General features: G+C 51.0%; 1 protein-coding gene across 1 annotated transcript in view; it reads left to right on the top strand.

The window, feature by feature from the left end:
* Positions 1-9,094: 9,094 nt before the first annotated feature.
* SCARA5 (scavenger receptor class A member 5) overlaps positions 9,095-19,085 on the top strand; it is a 117,812-nt gene continuing 107,821 nt past the window's right edge. Inside the window, exons 1-2 of the mRNA XM_082655907.1 lie at positions 9,095-9,427; positions 13,279-13,399. Coding sequence (XP_082512033.1) covers positions 13,285-13,399 — 115 coding nt within the window. The 5' untranslated portion in view covers positions 9,095-9,427; positions 13,279-13,284. The remainder of the gene's footprint in view (positions 9,428-13,278; positions 13,400-19,085) is intronic.

The following is a 19,085-nucleotide window of genomic DNA, read 5'->3' as shown; positions in this document are numbered from 1 at the left end:
TTTCTGCTCTGGGCTAAACACTACTCTTTCCTGTTGGTTTCTGGACCCTTCTCCACCCTACTCACACCCGTGGGCACCCTCTAAGCTGCAACTTACTCTTTCAATCAGAGGCACCTAGAACTGAACATACTTCACCAGGTGTGAGCTCAGTGGTACAGACTGCAGGAGCTCTGTTACCTCCCTCTTTCTGCTCACCATGCTTCTGCTGATGCAGCCTAAGTTTTGAAATAGCTGAAGATCTATTTCCCTCAACTCTTGCTGACTTACATCACCCTCAAAGTCATTTAAAATCTTATCTTTTTCTCTTATGTGTTCCTGAGAGGCCTGGTATCCCATATCCTGTATGTAAACAGATGAGTTTTTCCAGCATTGCTGTCTACTCACATTTATCCCACTAAATCTCTTCTCCCAAGTTTTGGCCCCAATTTTCACCTTGTTTTGAGAAGGTCCTTATGATTCACTTGAATGAACATGTTTCACCCCCAATTACAAACTGCTCACGTTCAAATTACTTCATCACCCAATTCCCAAACAAAATTTACATCACCTCAGCTCCAGGACAGATCCCCTTCAAGCCCCTCACTGTATGACCCACGTTGGATCCCCTGGGCCATTGAGTTTGACAACAGGAGGAAGTCCAGGCCAGCCCTCCTCTTGGGTCTCTGGCCTGTGCCTATTATAGGGAGTGGGATTCATGGCCTTTACTGCCTACAACCCTGGACCAGTGTCAGAAAACTTGAGCTGTCTCCTGTAATCCATCATCCGTCCCCACATCTTCTGGGAAATGAATGAAAATGAGCCGAGCACGTGGGGACAGATCAGATGGTTGGGTGGGTTCCATATTGGACGTGGAGCAGGGAACCCCGCGAGGTGGAGGCCCCTGCTCCCGCTGCCTCGGACTCCGTGCCAGCTGTCAGCAGCTGGACACTAGCGAGAGAGCCACGTCACAGTGACTTGACTACTCCATCCGTCAGGGGCTGTCAACTCTGAAAAATGAACACAATGGCTAACATTTGCGAAGTGCTTTGAGCTTTCAGCATCACTCTCCCTTGTAATAACCCTTGAGACGGGAAGGCCTGGGAGTAGCAACCCAGTGTGACCGATGAGGAAACCAAGATTTGAAGAGGTTCGGAGATTTGCCCACAGCCCCTGCACCCGGGAGGGTGGAGCTGGAGGCAAGGTTGGGCATCCTGCCTGCAGTGTTCTCACCACAGGGTGTCTCTGAAGCCAACTGTCAGGTCATCCGTTAGTAAGTGTTGACCTACCAACTGCGCTGGGCCTACTGCTGGGCTAGATGCTGGAGGGGGTACACAGAAGAGTATGACACGTGAACCCTGACCTCCACGAGCTCAGAGCAAGCTATGGTACTTCGTTCAGGCACCTGAGCAGGTGGGGCAGCCTCTGAGCACGAGAGCCATGGAGAGAAGAGGAGGCCCGCTGGCTGCAGGATGCTGCAGGAGAGGGGCAGGGCATGGGCTGGTCCTGCAGGGTGAGCTGTGTTGGAAAGTCTGGGGAGATGGGGGTGGGGGCCAGGCAGTGGGTGGGTGTGAGTGGGGAGGGGAGGGGTGAGAAGGGACCGGCCTAGCAGGGGTCAAGGTGAAGAAAACAGGATGGAGAGCGTGAGCCGGTGGCAGCCACTGGCCTTGAGCAAGGAGGTGAAACCCACGCTTTAGGCGTCCAGCTCACGAACATTTATGGGGCTGTGCTGCAGCCTGGGGTGGCAGTAACAAGAAGGACGCGGTCCCTCCTTCAGGAAGGTGACAGGCAGGATTATCTTACATCCTCGCAGGATGAACGCCTCCTCCCCACACGCCAGTAGCACGAGACATCTTCTACTGTTTGGCACTCAAAGGAATGAGACTTACAATTTTCTAAAATTTGTTTTGGTTTAATTGTAAACAAAGTCTTTTTACTATTATAGCTCAGAATTTCCTTCAGCCTGCGCTGTAGAACACCAGCCCTGTTCTCTGTGTGCACTTAAAAAGGGAGAAAACTTAATACTCCATCCCCCTCTTGGAGAGGCACCATGCTCAATAGCATCTTAAAGGCTCTGATAAGTCCTGCAATAAAAGGACACTTTTGTTTTGATCAGAGAACCCTTTTTCAAGGGACTCCTACAAACATCTCATGAAACTAGTGGGCTCACAGTCACTGTCTCATCCCATCCGATCCTCAGAACTACCCTGTGGGAAGGGGTTATTATCTTTATGTCCAGTGAGAATGCTGAGACTAAGAACTTAGTGCTTTGCCCAAGGACATGCAAGTAGGAATCCTCAGATAAAGGTCTTGACTCAACACTATGAGTCTATGGCTTTGTCCGAATTCAGGCATACAGTGCCTGAATGATCTTTTTTTCTTTATTAATTATTTTATTTTATTTATTTTTGGCTGCGTTGGGTCTTCGTTGCTGTGCATGGGCTTTTCTCTGGTTGTGGCAAGCGGGCTTCAGCAGTTGTAGCTTGTGGGCTCCGTTGCTCCACGGCATGTGGTATCTTCCCGGACCAGGGCTCGAACCCGTGTCCCCTGCATTGGCAGGCGGATTCTTAACCACTGTGCCACCAGGGAAGCCCTGAATCATCTTTTGAAGACAATTATTGTATTTTTCCTAATTAACAGAGTATACATACTTATTTGGGGGTGGGGTGGATATAGAAAGTTATGGAGGAGGAAATAAAATTCACTAGGAATGACTTAAAGCTGATCAGACATAGATTCTCCAGAGGCCTGGGCTGTTCTGATTCAGAAGCCCCTTTCCTTGGGTACATTCTTCCTCCCCTCACATTTAGCTCTTATTGGCAGGGGGCGATGGGGCTAGTGGCTGGAGGTGGTTGATGGATTTCAGTTAAGATCAGATGGGTGCTTTGAGATAAATAAGATGACAAGCCAGAAAGCATTTATGTTATTGATCAAACTAACTCGTATAAAACCACACAAGCCAAATTCCTACATCATTTCATGTGTACAATAACTACTTTTTACCAAAAATCTCCTGAACAGGAGCTAAACTGACGAAATTCACTGTATAATTCTACAATAGTTACTTTTTTAAAACGGTAAATATAAATTCTGGGTTTTGAGAGATTATGTACTTTTCACCAGGACATTCCTATGAAGCCTACAATGACAGAAAAAGATAAACACTGGTCTGTGAACCATGGACAAAAATTGTTTTTTAATATTTATATTTCACCCGAACCAGATTAAAAACAAATCATGAAGAAAAGACTAAAAGTAAAAATTAATGAAGAATATATTTTTGTAGAGCAGGCCACTAAGAAAGAAATAACAAGATACCTAGATCATCACATTCATGGAGACAAAGTATATGGGAGCTCCCAGGGGCTGGGGGAAGGGAGTGGGGGGTCATTATTTGATGGGTATGGAGTTTCCATTTTTCAAGATAAAACAGTTCAGGAGAAGGGTCACACAACACTTTGGGTATACTTAACTACTGAACTATATACTTAAAAATAGTCAAGGTGGTGTATTTTATGTTTTGTGTATTTCAGCACAATTAAAAATTTTTAATTTTAAAAATAAAAATAAATTAGGAGTTTGGGATTAACAAATACACATTACTATATATAAAATAGATAAATAACAAGGACCTACTGTATAGCACAGGGAACTATATTCAATATCTTGTAATGACCTATAATGGAAAAGAATTTGAAAAAGAATACATATATATACAAATATATATGTGTGTGTATGTATATATATATAAAAATAACTGGATCACTTTGCTGTACACCTGAAACTAACACAACATTGTAAATCAACCATACTTCAATTAAAAAAATAAATAAATAGCAAATTATAGTGAAGATATATGTAAAAAAAACACTAAATATATGATATGGACCTTTGTGCTTGCTGGAAAAAGAGGATGATGTGAGAAGGGCAATGGCCTGGGCCTTCCCACTGTGCTCAGAATAATCCAGGTCCTTCCTCCTGTGTTCTCTGTGCTCGGCCTCGCAGGCCTCCTGTCTGCCCCCCTAGCTTGTCCACTTTGTCTCCACACTGGGGTCTATGAATCTACTTGCTCCCTGTCCGTAGAACGCTCTTAACCCAGATCTTCACACAACACATATCTGTGCAGCACTTGCTGTGTGCCAGGCACTAGTGTAGGCATTTGGGATGCATGAGTGAGTTGCCTTCACAGAGCTGGGCTTCTACAGGCCATAAACAATATAGTAGTAATCATTTGCAAGCATAGCGAATTATGTGGTAACTTAAGTCTATTGGGATAATGGGAAAAAAAGACCATAAGTGGAGCAGGGTAAGGAGAATCTCCAGGCAGGTCCTGGAGAGCGACTTTAAACAAAATTCTTAGGGTCAGCTCCACTGAGAAGGTGACATTTGAGAAAAGACTGGAAGGAGGCAAGATTTCACCCTGCAAACGTGGGGGAACCACTCCCGGCAGATGGAACAGTCAACACAAATTCATCAGGCAGGGACGGAGACGCACAGACAGCTGGGAATTCAGGTCCAGAGTTCAGGTAAAAAAATCAAACTAAGTAAGTATAGTTACAGGAGCTCAACTTCACTGGTTGTCAAGGAAATGTAAATTAAAACCACAGTATGATGACTCCACAAAAGATAAACATCACTAACACAGGCCAGGACGTGGAGCAACTGGAACCCTCATGCTTTGCTGGAGGAAGGTAAACTGGTACAATCACTCTGCAAAATTCTTGGGCAATATCTACTGAAGCTGAACCCAGGCCACCCTAGGACCCAGCAATTCCCTTCCAAGGTATATACCCAACAGAAATGCACCCATTTGCTCACCAGGAGACATGCACTGAATGATCATAGCGGCACTCTTTACAACAGTCGAAACCTGGAGCCTACCCAAATGGCCATCCACAGTAGAAAGGAAATTCACACAATGGAGTACTTATAGCAGCGAGAACGAACGGACTACTGCTAAGCACGAGGGAACAATCTCAGACATGATGTTGAAGCCAGACACGCAGTGAATGATTCCATGGACATGAAGTTCAAAAACAGGCAAAACCATCTGTGGTGATGGCATATGGGATAGTGGTTATCTGGTTCGGGGGCATCAGGGACCAGATGGGGCACGAGGGGAGCTTCTGAGGTGCTTGGAATGTTCTGCTCTACACTCAGGTGCTGGATTCTATTCAGTTTGTGAAGAATGTACAGATTGGATTATGATTTGTCCATTTTTCCTTAGATATGTTAAACTTTTTAGACGTTTTTTTCCCCATGTTTCATTTTAGAGTTTTATTTTGGTTGCCTGGGGACTTTAAAAAAAATTCTGTGTCTTCTTCATCCCAGTCATATATATATATATATATATATATATATATATATATATATATATATATATATATATATATATATCTCCCTGAGATTACAAAAGGAAGTTAAACTTTTTAGAGTTTTTTAAAAAAGATTCTTGTTGGGGGAAAAAAGAGCCTTTTGGGGGAAAATCCTGGCCTGAGGATGAAGGTTTGAGATTCATCCAACGTGAAGCCACGAGGAGCCCCTTGAGGGGTGCTGGGCTGTGACTCTCTGCTCTCATACCTTCTCTCCCCCTGGACCGAGATCCTGAAGGACAGGGGCTGGGTCTAATTCATGTTTGTAGAAATATTTGGAATACATTGCATGAAGGTTACGTAACAGATGTTTGTTGAGTGAATAACTGAATGTATGGAAGGAATCCCTGCAGATGTAGAGGCTCTAGAGGTAGAGGACAGCTGTGAAAGTTGCCTCCAAGAGCCCAGCGTCGTGACCTTCAGTTTCAGCATTGCTGGGTTTCTCCATATGAAAACTGAGGATGATAACTCTCTCCCCATCTCCGCCCTAGACAGTTGTTGGGACAATCAAATGAAATCATTCAAAGAAAGCAGGACGCCCTTGAGCACACTGATGTGCCTCATTGGCTTCCACATCCATAGAGGCAGCTACTGCAGAAGTTTGTTCTACTCTCCTTCAGTGTAATCACAGTTTCATAATACCATCTGGTGGAAAATGCCTATTATAAATGCCTTCTGCCATTGAGTGGAAGCAAGGTTTTTGGACCATGCTGATTTCAGGTGGCAAGAAGGTATCATCGGAGCTATGAGCGGCCAGAATGACTCTCATCCACTAGAAGATATACCTCCCAGGTCATTCCTATACTTTGCTATCAAATGTCTCCTCGCCTGTTTGGGCAGCTTTATTCATGACAGACAAAGACTGGAAACAACCCGAATGCCTATCGAAAGGAGGACGGATAAACAAGTTGTGCTCTATGCATATGATGGAGTATTACTCAGCCAAAAGGAAAATACAAAGAACAAACTACCGCTATGTGCACTGATATGGACAAATCTTATCACTATAAGAAGTGAAATAAATCAGGCATTAATGAGAGAAAGTCATGTCCTTTGCCTGAAGCTACTGAGTTTAAAAGGCTAAGTTTTATTCCTCCTGCAATTTTAGAGTTTAATAGTTCTGTACCCACTCGTGGGTCTCACATGCAGAGAACGAGACCCCTCCGTGTCTGTATCATCAATTACCAATGGTAAGGAGAGGCTCAGCCAATAGCCTGGGCTGCCTTTGAGTCCCCATCCTTCCTTTCCCCTACGGGCAGGGCACACCAGTATAGGAGTGTTAAAAAAAATGTCTTGTACCCTCCTACACTGTTGGTAGGAATGTAAATTGGTGCAGCCACTACGTAGAACAGTAAGGAGGCTCCTTAAAAAACTAAAAATACAGTTACCATATGATCCAGCAATCTTACTCCTGGGCATATATTCAGAAAAAACAAAAACTCTAATTCAAAAAGGTACAAGCACCCCAAGGCTTCCCTGGTGGCGCAGTGGTTGAGAGTCCGCCTGCCGATGCAGGGGACACGAGTTCATGCCCCGGTCCGGGAAGATCCCACATACCGTGGAGCGGCTGGGCCCGTGAGCCATGGCCGCTGAGCCTGCGCGTCCGGAGCCTGTGCTCCGCAATGGGAGAGGCCACAGCAGTGAGAGGCCCGCGTAGCGCAAAAAAAAAAAACAAACTAAAAGGTACAAGCACCCCAATGTTCACAGCAACACTATTTACAATAGCCAAGATATGGAAACAATTTAAATCTCCATCGACGGATGAATGGATAAAGAAGTTGCGGTACATATATACAATGAAATATTACTCCGACATAAAAATGAATGAAATAATGCCATTTGCAGCAACATGGATAGGCCTAGAGATTATCATACTTCATACTAAGTGAAGTAAGTCAGAAAGAAAGATAAATACCGTATGATATCACTTATGTGTGGAATCTAAAATATGACACAAATGAACTTATTTACGAAATAGAAGCAGATTCACAGACATAGAAAACAGGTTTATGGTTACCAAAGGGGAAAGGAGGTGGGGGAGGGATAAATTAGGAATTTGGGATTAGCAGATACACACTACTGTATATAAAACAGATAACCAACAAGGACCTACTATATAGCACAGGGAACTCTATGCAACATCTTGTAATAATGTATAATGGAAAAGAATCTGAAAAAGAATATATATGTGTGTATAAATGAATCACTTTGCTGTACACCTGAAACCTTGTAAATCAGCTCTATTCAAAAAAAAAAAAAAAGGCCTTGCTTCACATAAGTGGGACATCACCAGGGTCTCACCAACAACGGCATTTATTGTTAATATATACGTCTCCACCGTGAGATCACTGGACGTAACGTTTTGAGCACATTTCCTGCTATTTGTAAGATTACATTCCCAGGAATACTGGTGACTTGATGGGTGACTAAAATACACTCTTTTTCATCAGAGGCAGTTAGGGGAGTTGTTCGGGGCACAGACTACAGTCAAACTGCCTGGAGTGGAATCTAGCTCTGCCACTTACAGGCTTCTTGACCTTGGACATATTGCTTAGTTCTTCTGTCTCAATAAAGTGGGAATAATAGCAGTGCCTACCTCATAGGGCTATTGTCAAGGTTAAATGAGTTAATATATGAAAAGCACTTGGAATTGCCTAGCACAGCATATATATTATGAAGGGTTTTTTTCTCACCTCTTCCTCCCCGCTCCCCTCCCCTCCTTCTTCCTCTTCCTTCTCCAATTATTATTATTATCATCATCATTATGATATAATTACTGGGGTTTTTTTCCTGTAAAACGGAGTCTTGGAGCCTCACATTGTAGCTGCCTTCCAGGGACGGTCAGAAGGCGCAGTCACTGCAAATGACTAAGACGTTTGCGACTCAGCTGTGGTTTGCTGGCTGCACAGTGGGGAGAGCTGAGCCTTGGCAAACTATTCTCCTGTATGAGGTCTGACCCTCAGGGGTTAAGGCTGAGCTCGTAACCAAGAAACGGGAGCGTGTTCGTGAATGTCACCTCAGAGCTCTGTCCCCCAGGCAGAGCTGCCATCACCACCTCAACCTGAAGGTAATTACCCTCTTAACATTTTGGTGAAATCTCCTTTTTTACACATCTTCAGTTATGCTTAGGTTTACACTAGGTTTACAGTTATCTGTGCCCAAGCCCACTTCTCAGCCTGGACTGCAACCCCCTGCGGCCGGCGGTGTCCTCTCACCCACCTCTGTATCCCCTCACTCACCTCTGTATCCTGACCTTTGCGCGGTGTCAGTGCTCCAGAAATGCTGGCTTCCTTACTGAGTTGCATTGAACTTGACTTTGGGAAGTTCCTTCAGCACTCCCAGAACCCTCTTCTGAATCAGGCAATCCGTGTCCTTTACGGGTGGATGTGCCTCCAGGAAAACACAGAAAGTAATTCTAAGCTAAGTTTGGTGAATGAACCGAGCAATGCCAATTCCGTCCTATGCATAAATTTACAAGGCTGGTTTTCTTGCGCGTCTCATAAGCCAGGTCTAGCTGCCATTCCGCTAGAAGCGTTCCAAAAATACCTTGAGCAGGGCCTTTAGAACAAGCGGGTGGAGGCCCCAAGACCAAGGCTGCTCTGGATCCAGCGGGTGTTCCCGCGTTGGGCTGTAATGCTCAAATTGGCCACTAGAGGGAGACGCGTTCCAGACCCCATAGGAGCCTCGCAACTGCTCCAAGAACTTTATAAAGCCCGGCGGCCAGAGCAGCTGCAGTTCACAGCTCAGACAGTATCTAGCAGAGACGCTGGTGCCTCCACAGAACATCTCCCGAGCGCTGCCCAAGGCTGACCGAGGCGGGGCACCAAGACAGGGACTCCCACATGGGCACAAGGTTGAGTCTTGCCTCCTGACCTGATCCTCCTGGAGAAGTGACCCCCGAGACGCTGGGCACCGTGCAGCCTCTTTCTATGACTCCATCTGGATTTGGCTGGCAGTGGGAACGAGCTCTGAGGGGCTGCCTGGGTCTCGGGGTGGTGGCAGCAGCCAGCTCTCCAGCCACCATGGCCAATGCCAGGAACTGAGGGGACGGTCGCTGCAGCCTCACGGGGAGCCCTCAGGTGAGTCTTGGGGCTGACTCTGTCCTAGCCCCCGGGCGTAGCTTTCTAAAGGCAGCCAGGGGACACAGGGCGCTGGGTTTGAGCATCCCCGGGATGTGGAGCGTGGAGGTGCTAGTGCTGGGTGGGAAAGTCCTAGCTGTCAGCCTGGGGCATCTGCTGGGCCCTCATCCAGATGCCTGGGCTGGTGGGTGTGAGCCCTCATTTGGGAGCCAGAGGAAGCGATTGCTTTAGTGGCAACTCTGCCAGCCTCATGTCACAGCTCCACAGCCTATTCAGGGAGCAGATGGGACAGGTGACAGTCCCTTTACCTGTGTGTGTGTGTGCCTGCAGGTGTGTCCAGTGGTGGAGCGTATGAAGGCAGAGCTTACTTATAAACCATCTGTGCCTCTCCAGCCCTGGGTTATGATTTAGGTGAACTAAGTACCGTTAGAGGAGGAAAGGGCTTAAAACCGACTTAGCGATTCTGTCTCCAGAGAGGGCCACATGCAGGGTGATCTCTATTTAGTTTTGATGAGTTACGAGCCCTGTAGAGTTAGACGCTGGAACCCAGCAAGGCTTGGGCCACCCCCTCAGCAGGCAGAATTGATTGTGTCCTGCTGCTGCCCAGAGGGGTACTTGGAGAACCAGGCTCCAGCTCTCAGCTCTGGTCTGCATCTGTGATTGCCTTTCGCAAAGGGATCCAACTGGCATTGTTTCTGGGACTGACTAGGCAGGCGGGTGGCCTCAGGAGACCAGGGACCCCTGTACCTGGCTGCTTGGCAGGATTAGAAAATGCTGAGGAGCTGTTGGTTCTCACCAGACTCCACCACTGACTCCCTGCATGCCCCTGTCCATGCAGCCCTCCCACATGCCCTGCCCCACACGAGGCTCGCTGGGACCAAGTGCCTAGCAGGTGTGTTCTTCCCATCACAGAGGTGATGGCCTGAGGCTGAACGAGCTCAGCTGATTGGGCCAAGTTCCTCAGGGATAAGAAGTGGAGCTGGGATGGGACCCCGTGTCCTCTGAGCCCACACTCCCCACAGGTCCCTTTGGTGTCTCCACCCTGCCCGTGTTTCTGTGGCTCTGGTCCCCTCCCTTCTGGCTCTCCTGGCTCCAGGTCACCTAACCTGGCCCTCTTCACTGCATCACTTTGGGCCCGAAAGGCGGCCACCAAAAGGGACTGACACACGCTTCCTGGACAGAGCAACTTCGCGCTAAGCCAGTGCCCTGGGTGGGAAGCCTCACCCTCTCTGACACCCATCGGTTCTTCCCCTCTGGGCCTCGGTTGGCTTACCTTTAGAATGGGAATATGATAGACCGATGCCACCTGCCTCCCTCACGGGGCTCCTGGGAAGCAGAGAGGTCCCAAAGGCAAAGGGTCTGCACTGCGGGGGCCGCACGCACACGGGGGCCGCACGCACACGGGTGCGGGGCTGGGAGGTATTGCTGTGTCGTCACCCCACTTGGCAATTAGTTGCACAGGCTTGGCCCAAAGGCTATAAGACCAATGCCGGGAAGGTCCAAATTCCTGCCCCCCATTCCCCAAGAAAGAAAAGCAGCCCCAGATAAAACCTGGGGCAGACAGAACATTCTTAGGTTTCATTCCCAAGGAGCAAACATTAGCAGCGCCGGCTGAACACTGCCAATCTCATGGCACGGCATCTGGCCTCCAGCTCAGCCCCTTTCCCAGCAGGCTCCCCAGGGCTCCACCAGCTCAGGGGTCCGGAGGGGCAGGGGAGGGGCCGCACTACAGACACACTCCAGATAATGTGCTGCGCATTCCAGCTCTGATCCAGGAGCTGATGGGCAGACAGGGAAGCTGGGCCAAGCCCGGCTCCACACCTCCACCCCTGGTTCTCGGAGACCCCACGGGCTCTGGACGGCAGCTGCGGTTGCCTTTGGCAGAGAGAGGGTTCTCTCTCTCAGAGGAGACACCGGCCTCCTGCTTTGCAGCTCCCCAGGACTGAGGCCAGAGGGCGGGGTGCCGCACGAGCGCTTGGGAAACGAGGGAGGGTCCCCTGTAGCTTAGCAGCAGTGGAGCTGCCCAGGGCCGCACCTAGAGGTCCTCCCTGGGTGGAGGACTTAGACGGAGGGCCAGCATCAGGGGACTTGCAAACTGGACACAACTGCAGCCCGGAGAAGCGGGGCTGGGAGCCGTCTCTCCAAGAACCCCGGAGGGCAGGGAAGAGAGATGCCGGCAGGGCTGCAGGCTCCCCTCCACCCTTCCCTCCCACTGGCTGGAGGAAAGGCCCACAGGGCCTGGGAACACCCTGAGTGTGTGTGCCTGTGTGTGTGTGTGTGCGCATACATGACCGTGTGTGTGGGGCAGATGGCATCTCATTACTTGAAGAGCAGAAGCCCCAGCCATCCCTCCTGGGCCAGCAGAAGGACAGGTGGATGGCAACTGGTCAGCTCTGGCCTCCTGTCAGCCCTGAGGTCAGAGGTCTCTGGGGAGAAAAGTCAGGTTGTGAAAATAGGGGATTTGTGTTTGCTGTGCCCGGCAAGGGGGTCTGGCCATCGTCCCTGTTTATTGGAACAGGGTGGGTGCCTCTTTTCCCTTCAGTCAGTGGCCACTGTCCCCCCATTGCCACCTGCCAGGCCCTGTCCCCTTCTCACAGTGGTAGACGCCTGGCTAGGCTCTCTGGGCCTCAGGGTTGAGTTAGCTTCACGCTGGGCCTGGGACCCACCCATCCTCCCCGGGGGGCTTTTATCTTCCAAAGAATTCACTTTTTAAAAGCGAATTTTGGGGTTCGATATCCAGATAGCCAAAGAGCATCAGAACCGAAAGTCAACATAAATCAGTGGCTGGAACTGAGCAGAAAGTGGAGAGTCATTTGCAAAATCACCGAGCGTATGTGTGGGGAAAGGATATCGAGTATTTTAGGTAAATAAATACTTCGTGATCTGGCTCCGCACATGATTTCTTCTTCTTGCACAAAGAATGCAAACGTAGCATAGAAAACCCAGAAAATCCAGCGAACGAAAAGAAGCACAAATCCCCACAATCCCACCCAGAGTCCCGTAATACACGTCTCACCCAGGGAAACCCAGAACATCCCTGAATAGCATCTTTCCCGTCACGTACTTGGGACATGTGCAGATATTACAAAACGGGACCACGTTGTGCACACTTGTGTAAACGGGGCTGGTTCATTTCAAATAGCATACACAGCATTTCCCCATGTTGATGGGACATTCTAGAAATTCCATGGGGTCCTCCCCAAGCCCCAGCGATCCAGCCTCAGGAGGCCATCGGACACCAGGGCCCTCCCCAGTCTAAGGCTGCCCAGACCTCAGTGTCTGGGGGACCTCACTGAGGCCACCTGCCCCTTGGGCTCCCATGGGGGTGAATCCCTGCTATGGTCCCCTGAACCCAGCCCTTCTGACCATGCCACCTTGGCCAGGTTTGGGAGCAGTTCTGGTCTTAGCTCTGTTGACTGGTGGTCTCTGTACCCCCACTTTATGTCTAGTTTCGCTCCATTTCCAACACAGAGCAGAAGCCCAAGTCTCCCTGATGTGCCCGGGACTCCAGAATCTTGGAAACTCCTCTGCTTGGGTCAAGAGGGTTGGCTTCTCCCAGCCCGACCCAGCATGGCCCTTGGTGTCCCCCAGCGCAGGGCTCCAGCCCCACCAAGACCTATGAAAGGGAGGGGACGGATCCCATGGTCAGAAAGGTCCAAAGGGCCTTGGCCTCCCCAAGCCAAGGAAGTTGAGGAGGGGGAATTTGGGTCCTAAGGATCCGGTGACTGATGCCTGCTGATGAGGGAGTTTCCCAGTGTTCAGGCTAAGGTCACCACCCATTTGTGTCTCCACCTACAGCTTATGTCCTTTCTCTCCCCCCTGCGTCCTCCCTTCCTCTCCTGCTGCTGCAGGACGCGATGGAGAACAAAGCCATGTACCTGCACGCCACCGTGAGCGACCGTGACTCTGGCTCCATCTTTGAGGAGCCCTTTGATGGCAGGAGCCTGTCCAAGCTGAACCTGTGTGAGGACGGTGAGTGCCTCTGGCTCGGTCTTAGGCGCGAGATCAGCCCTGCCCCCAACACCGGATCCTGGCATTGCCCCAGGGTGCTGGTGACCCCCCCCACACTCACACACACAATACTGCATAGGTTGAAATGCGTGCTCGGAAGGGTCTTTTCTGTGTGTTTTCTCACTCATGCATCTCAACACACCCGTGTGACCAGCAAGATGAGACGCATTTTACAGAGGAGCTAGCGGAAACTGAGAAAAGCATTAAGCATCACACAGCTCGTCGGTCATAGAGGGGCCCCAGCACTGAGTCTCCTGACCCCTAGAGCAATCCTTTTGCCTCTCTGCCATCCTCTCCTCTGGGTGAGGCTGGGGTCACACAAAAGGCAACTGAACCAAGAAGCCCAGACCCTCTCGGGTGCGCTTCCTAAAGTGTTTGCAAGGAGGGAACGCACCTCTCCTGATGCTCATCCTCTCCTGGGACTGAGGCCTCAGGTCATGGCACAGGAAGGGGCCCCATCCTAGTGACCCAGACCGCACTGCATCTTTGGGGGCTGGTTATTTGCTAAAACCCTGGAGATTCAACAGATGCAGTTTCCTCTAGAGGAGCTCAGAGCACCTTGCTCACAGCCAACTCCTGTGCAGCCAGCCCAGAGCTCGATACTTAGTAGGTGCTTAATAAATGCTTATTGCCTGAATGAATACACTCCTCTTTGCAGTGAGTATAGGAGATGAGAGCTTCAACCCCACTTCAAAGATGAGTAGAAGGAAACTCACAGGAGAGTTTTGTAAAAACTGATGGTCAACGAGATGGAAACAGGCTGTCTTAGGGTTCTCCAGAGAAACAGAAGCACGAGGATGTCTACACACAAAAAGAGACTGATTATGGGGAATTGACTCACATGGTTATGGAGGCTGAGAAGTCCCACGATCTGCTGTCTGTAGCGTGGAGGCCCAGGGAAGCTGGTGGTATAGTTCAGTCCGAGTCAGAAGGCCTGAGAACCAGAGAAGCCAATGGTGTAGATCACAGTCTGAGGGCCAGAGAGGATGAGATGATACGTCCCAGCTCCAGCAGTCAGGCAGGAAGCAAAAAGTGAATTTCCCCACCTTTTGTGCTACTCAGGCCCTCAACTGATTAGATGAGACCCACCCACATGGGGGAGGACAATCTGCTCTACCGATTCCACCAATTTAAAAGCTAATCTCATTTAGAACACCCTCATGGACACCCAGAAATGATGTTTAATCTGGTTACCCTATGGCCAACCGAGCTGACATATAAAATTAACCATCCCAGATGCCTTTATTCAACCTTTTTCTCAAGCACCATGTTTCATTGTGTTCCTGTGTTCCACTCTACCAACTGCCTTTGTCTTGAAATTACTCAAAATTAGAAAGGACTCCCCCTCACTCAACCCCATCTTTCCTCCCATGAGGTGCTGAGTGTAGGAAGGGAAGTTGGGTGGCTCAGAAAGGCAGGGATTAGGGATTGTCTCAGGAGGGAGAGGAGACAGGAGATCTGGGCCCTTCACCTGCCCTAGTAAACTACCCCCCATCAGAGCCCTTCCTCCGAATTCCAGTCCACAACCACATTTTGAGGACCCACAATGTGTCAAGCTATGGGTTAGGTGCCAGAGATGCTCCAGAGAGAAATGAAACCATCCTTGTCCTCCAAGAGCTTCTGATCCCAGTGGGAGGGACTGGCATGGGGACAATTACCCACCATGTAAAGCAGGTAAAAACATGTGTGATTATTAAAGTCAAGCAGGGCGAAGCCTTTCTGGTAAAGGCCTTAAAGACTGAATACAGTTTTGTAAGAGAAGAGGTAGCTGGGGAAAGGTATTACCAGCTGAGTTGCACCAGACAGGCCAGTGTTTCTGTTAAGTTAATGACACCTGGGAAGAGAGGAAGGCCCCCAGGGAGCTACCAATGCTCAGCTTTTCCCCATCAGTACATCAGCAAAGCCAAGCTGGCCTTCACATCCTTCATCCACCCTCTCCCCAGTGGCCCATCAGTAAAGAGGCCTGATTTGGGAAGAAAGAACTGGGGTACAGCTCAGAGAGGTAATTGCAGGACCACCCGGGCCATCCTAGGGTGCCAGTGGGGAAGGGCATGGCAGGGGGACCCCAGGGGTTGGGAGAGGCCTGGGGAGTGTCATTGGGCCATGGTTCCCCCTTCTCTTGACCTCATCTTACCTCCCCTTTTCTGAACCTGAGATTTTAAAAAAGGCCATTTGGACCAGAAGGACTGAAAAATAACAGTAACCCCAGCCATGGGGAGATCTGGTCAGAGGACAGTTTTAGAACCAGGCCAGCAAGTGTCCCAGGGGTCACCTGAGCCGCAGCGCCCCGTGAAGTGTGGACAGCAGAGGTCGGAAGATGGAGGCTGGATGCTGACTCTTCCCTCCCCTGTCCCCACCCCGCCCCGGGGCATGTGACCTGATGGGCACATCCCCTCTCTGGGCCTCAGTGTCTCCATCTCAGTGCTCCACAGGGGCAGAGGGGGTGTCTCTGAGCTCCCATCCAGTCCTAAAACCCTGTGCACAGAAACAGACTTGGATGTTGTATTTGCGGTGTGGTCCTTTTAAAACCTGAGTTGGAGCAAAGCCCAGCAAAGGCTCCCACGTTGAAGGGAATAAAAACCCAGGCACTGACTGTGGCCAAGGAGCCTCTGACCCTCACAGTGGACCTGCTGGCACGCTCTACCCGACGTACGCTGCCCCCAGACCCTCCAGGCGTCCCCCTCACCTCCTTCTGGTCTTTGCTCAAATCTCACCTCTGTGTCAGGGCTTCCCGTCCTCCCCTGCACACCCATTTCCCTGCTTCTCTTTTTCCTTTTTCACCGAGTCCTAGTCTCCTCAACATACTATATCATTTTCTTATTTAACATGTTTACCGTTTACTCTCTGTTCCTCATGGGAAGAGCATAGGCTGGACCAGGGCAAGCATCTCTGTTTTGTTCATCAGTGTCTCCCAGCCTGGGGCACAGCAGGTGCTCCCAAGTATCAATATTTGTTGAATGACTGAATGAACAAACTAATGGCTGAGCAAACACAGGGGTCCTTGAAATCTAAAGGTGGCGGAACAAATAAATTCTAAACCTGATTTCCACATCGTCTGGGTCTCCTCCACACTTCATTCCTGGACGCCAGACATGGGGCCGGGGGTGGAGGGGCGGCCGTGAAGACCCCGGAGAGACTGGAGTGTTGAGATGAAATCACCACCTAAAGGCTCCTCGGTTTCTAGTTTGATTTTTTTCCCCTTCCCTCTCATTTCTAAGAGGAAAATGGTGAGCTCCGACTTGGGGAAATTCAAGCCAGATTTGACGTGTTTCCCCGGCACTTTGCTGCTTTGATTCTCATCTCTACAGAGTAACAGGAGAGGGAGGAAGGGGTGGGGCTGGTAGGGGCGGAGGGAGGTTGATGGGAAAGCAGAGGTGGACAGAGGTGGGGACCCTGCCAGCCCCATCCCCCACACTCCGGGCCTTGAGTAAATGAAAGCAGTGTCGTCTGCTAGGCCTTGTAGGGGCTCCAAGTCCCTCCCAGGACTTTCCCCTTGAAAACAGGGAGATGGGGGGCGAGGGGGTGCCTCCTCTTGGCCCTGGGGATCTTGGGATCAGGCGGGAGCAAAGTTGCAAAACTTCAGTCTAGATATTGAGGTATGACTCAGGCGTCAACGCAGGTGGGACTTTAAAGACAGGGTGTAAACGCGGCGTTATTTACACGTTCCTGCCCCCTCCCCTCCTCTGCTCTGTCGTCTTCTCTTCCCCTCCTACCTGCCGCCATCCCTTCCCTTCTGTTCACGCACCAGGTGAGAAGGAAGCTGAGGGGCTATTAGGCACCCGCCATGACAGGCCACGTTGCCCCTCTCCCGCATGGTGCCACGCACATCCTTCCAGGCTCTCTCCGTCGCACCCCTGCTCCATGGTGACACCTTCGGGACCTCTCCATCCTCTGCACCCCTTGGCCGGGCCACCTCTCAGGACCCCGCCGCCTCCTTCCTGTGTCTGAGCCCCGCTGTGGATGGGAAGACGCCCAGGCAGGGCCCTCCTCACCTGCCGGTCTCCAGCGGGGCAGAGCATGGGCTCCACCTGTGTGGCTGGGATTTGTGGGTGGGCTCGTGACAGAACGCAACCTCCAAGGTCTTCCAGCCAAGCCCCCGCTGACCTCAGGGCCCACCAACACCTCCCTTGGAGCAGAAACCCAAACAGGGGCTGTCTGGGCCTGCGACCCCACCTCACCCCGCCTCCTCTGTGCCTCCCTCCCTCTGCCCCTCCCCTCCCCTTCCCCCGCCCCTCCCCTCCCCCTCTCCGCCCCGCCCCCGCCCCGCCCCGCCCCCTCCCCCTCCCCCTCCCCCTCCCCCTCCCCCTCCCTGGTCCTGCCTTTCTCTTCCCCAGACAGCTGAAGCCTCTCCAATCTGGCGCCCAAAGGCAGAGGGCTGGGCGTGGGTGGTGTTCAGCCGGGCCTGGCTCCTCCACGGCCCTCTCCAAGGGCCAGAGAGAGGTGTTAGTGTCAGAAAAATATTGCAGTCACTCTCTCCCCGTGGCCTCGGGCCCTCCACCGTGCTCCCAGCATCATCCGTCGGCCGCGAATGGGAGGCTCGCAGAGGTAATGAGTTACACATGCGCCTGGCCGCGCCCAACGCCTGCAAGCCAGGCCGCTTGCTGCGTTTAGGGCCTGAGCTCCCCATTCCTGCGTCCCTGCCCCATAAAATTAAATTATTCTCCTAAGGGAGTCCCCGCATCTGCTTTCTCATCCATCACCTCTCCCTGGTTCATCTGGCGTAGCTGAGGGCTGCCGGGCAGCTGCCCAAGGGTGGGAGTGGAGTTCCTGGGAGGGTCTGGCTGGGGCCTCACAGAGGGTCAGGGCCTCTACAGGTTGGAGAATCCGGCACTGGAGCAGGAGAATAGCAGAGATGTTAACTCATGCGGTGCCGTGGTGCACTCAGCTCCCCCAGCTCACGGGGGGCTGGGGGCCAGGAAGGATCCTGGATCTCTTGGGCCCCAGGGACTGTCCCTCCACAAGAGGGGGGACAGCCCAGGGAGGTGCCAAGATGTTGAACTTTGGCAGGTCTGGGCTAGGCGCGGGGTGTCTTCTGTTGCCCCTGCATTCCCACCCGCTGCCACTCGCCACTCTCTGCCTTGTGGGGAGCCGCCCTGGCAGGACGGGGAGGATGGAAGATGGGAGCTTGCCTGTTTATCCTCAGCTCCTGCCCTATGGGGTCACCTTGGGCCACTGTGTCCTTCCACCCGAGGTCACAGCCCCTTGTAAGCCACCCTCTCCACTCGGGCTTTCTCCTTCTAGGCTCCAGTAACTGCTCCCCTCCTGGGCTTTGTAACCGAGGTGGTTACAGTTCAAGGACACCACTCTGTCCCTTGTGGGCATCTTACACCCTGGCCACACCTTTGCATATGTTCCCTTTATTAAATTCTATGACATTTCCTAATTTAAGTGGGCCATCTGTTTCACTGGGGCCCTGACCCTCTCATCCTCAGTGTTCCCATCTGCAAAATGGGAATAATGTTATTCAACTCACAGGACCCGTGGGGGAATCACGTGATATAACCTGAGTAGAGCACCTTGGACACAGTGCACCCTTGATACACACTTATTTCACCTCCCTGCCCTTTGGGGAGTCCTCTGCACATGTTGGGGAAATGGAGAAGGACAGGGGGAGACAGAGAGGTCAGGGACAGCTACTGCCACCCAG

This window comes from Grampus griseus, assembly GCF_964374135.1.
Source record: "Grampus griseus genome assembly, chromosome: 6".
Taxonomy (NCBI): Eukaryota; Metazoa; Chordata; class Mammalia; order Artiodactyla; family Delphinidae; genus Grampus; species Grampus griseus.
This window is presented reverse-complemented; position numbering and strand designations above follow the sequence as displayed.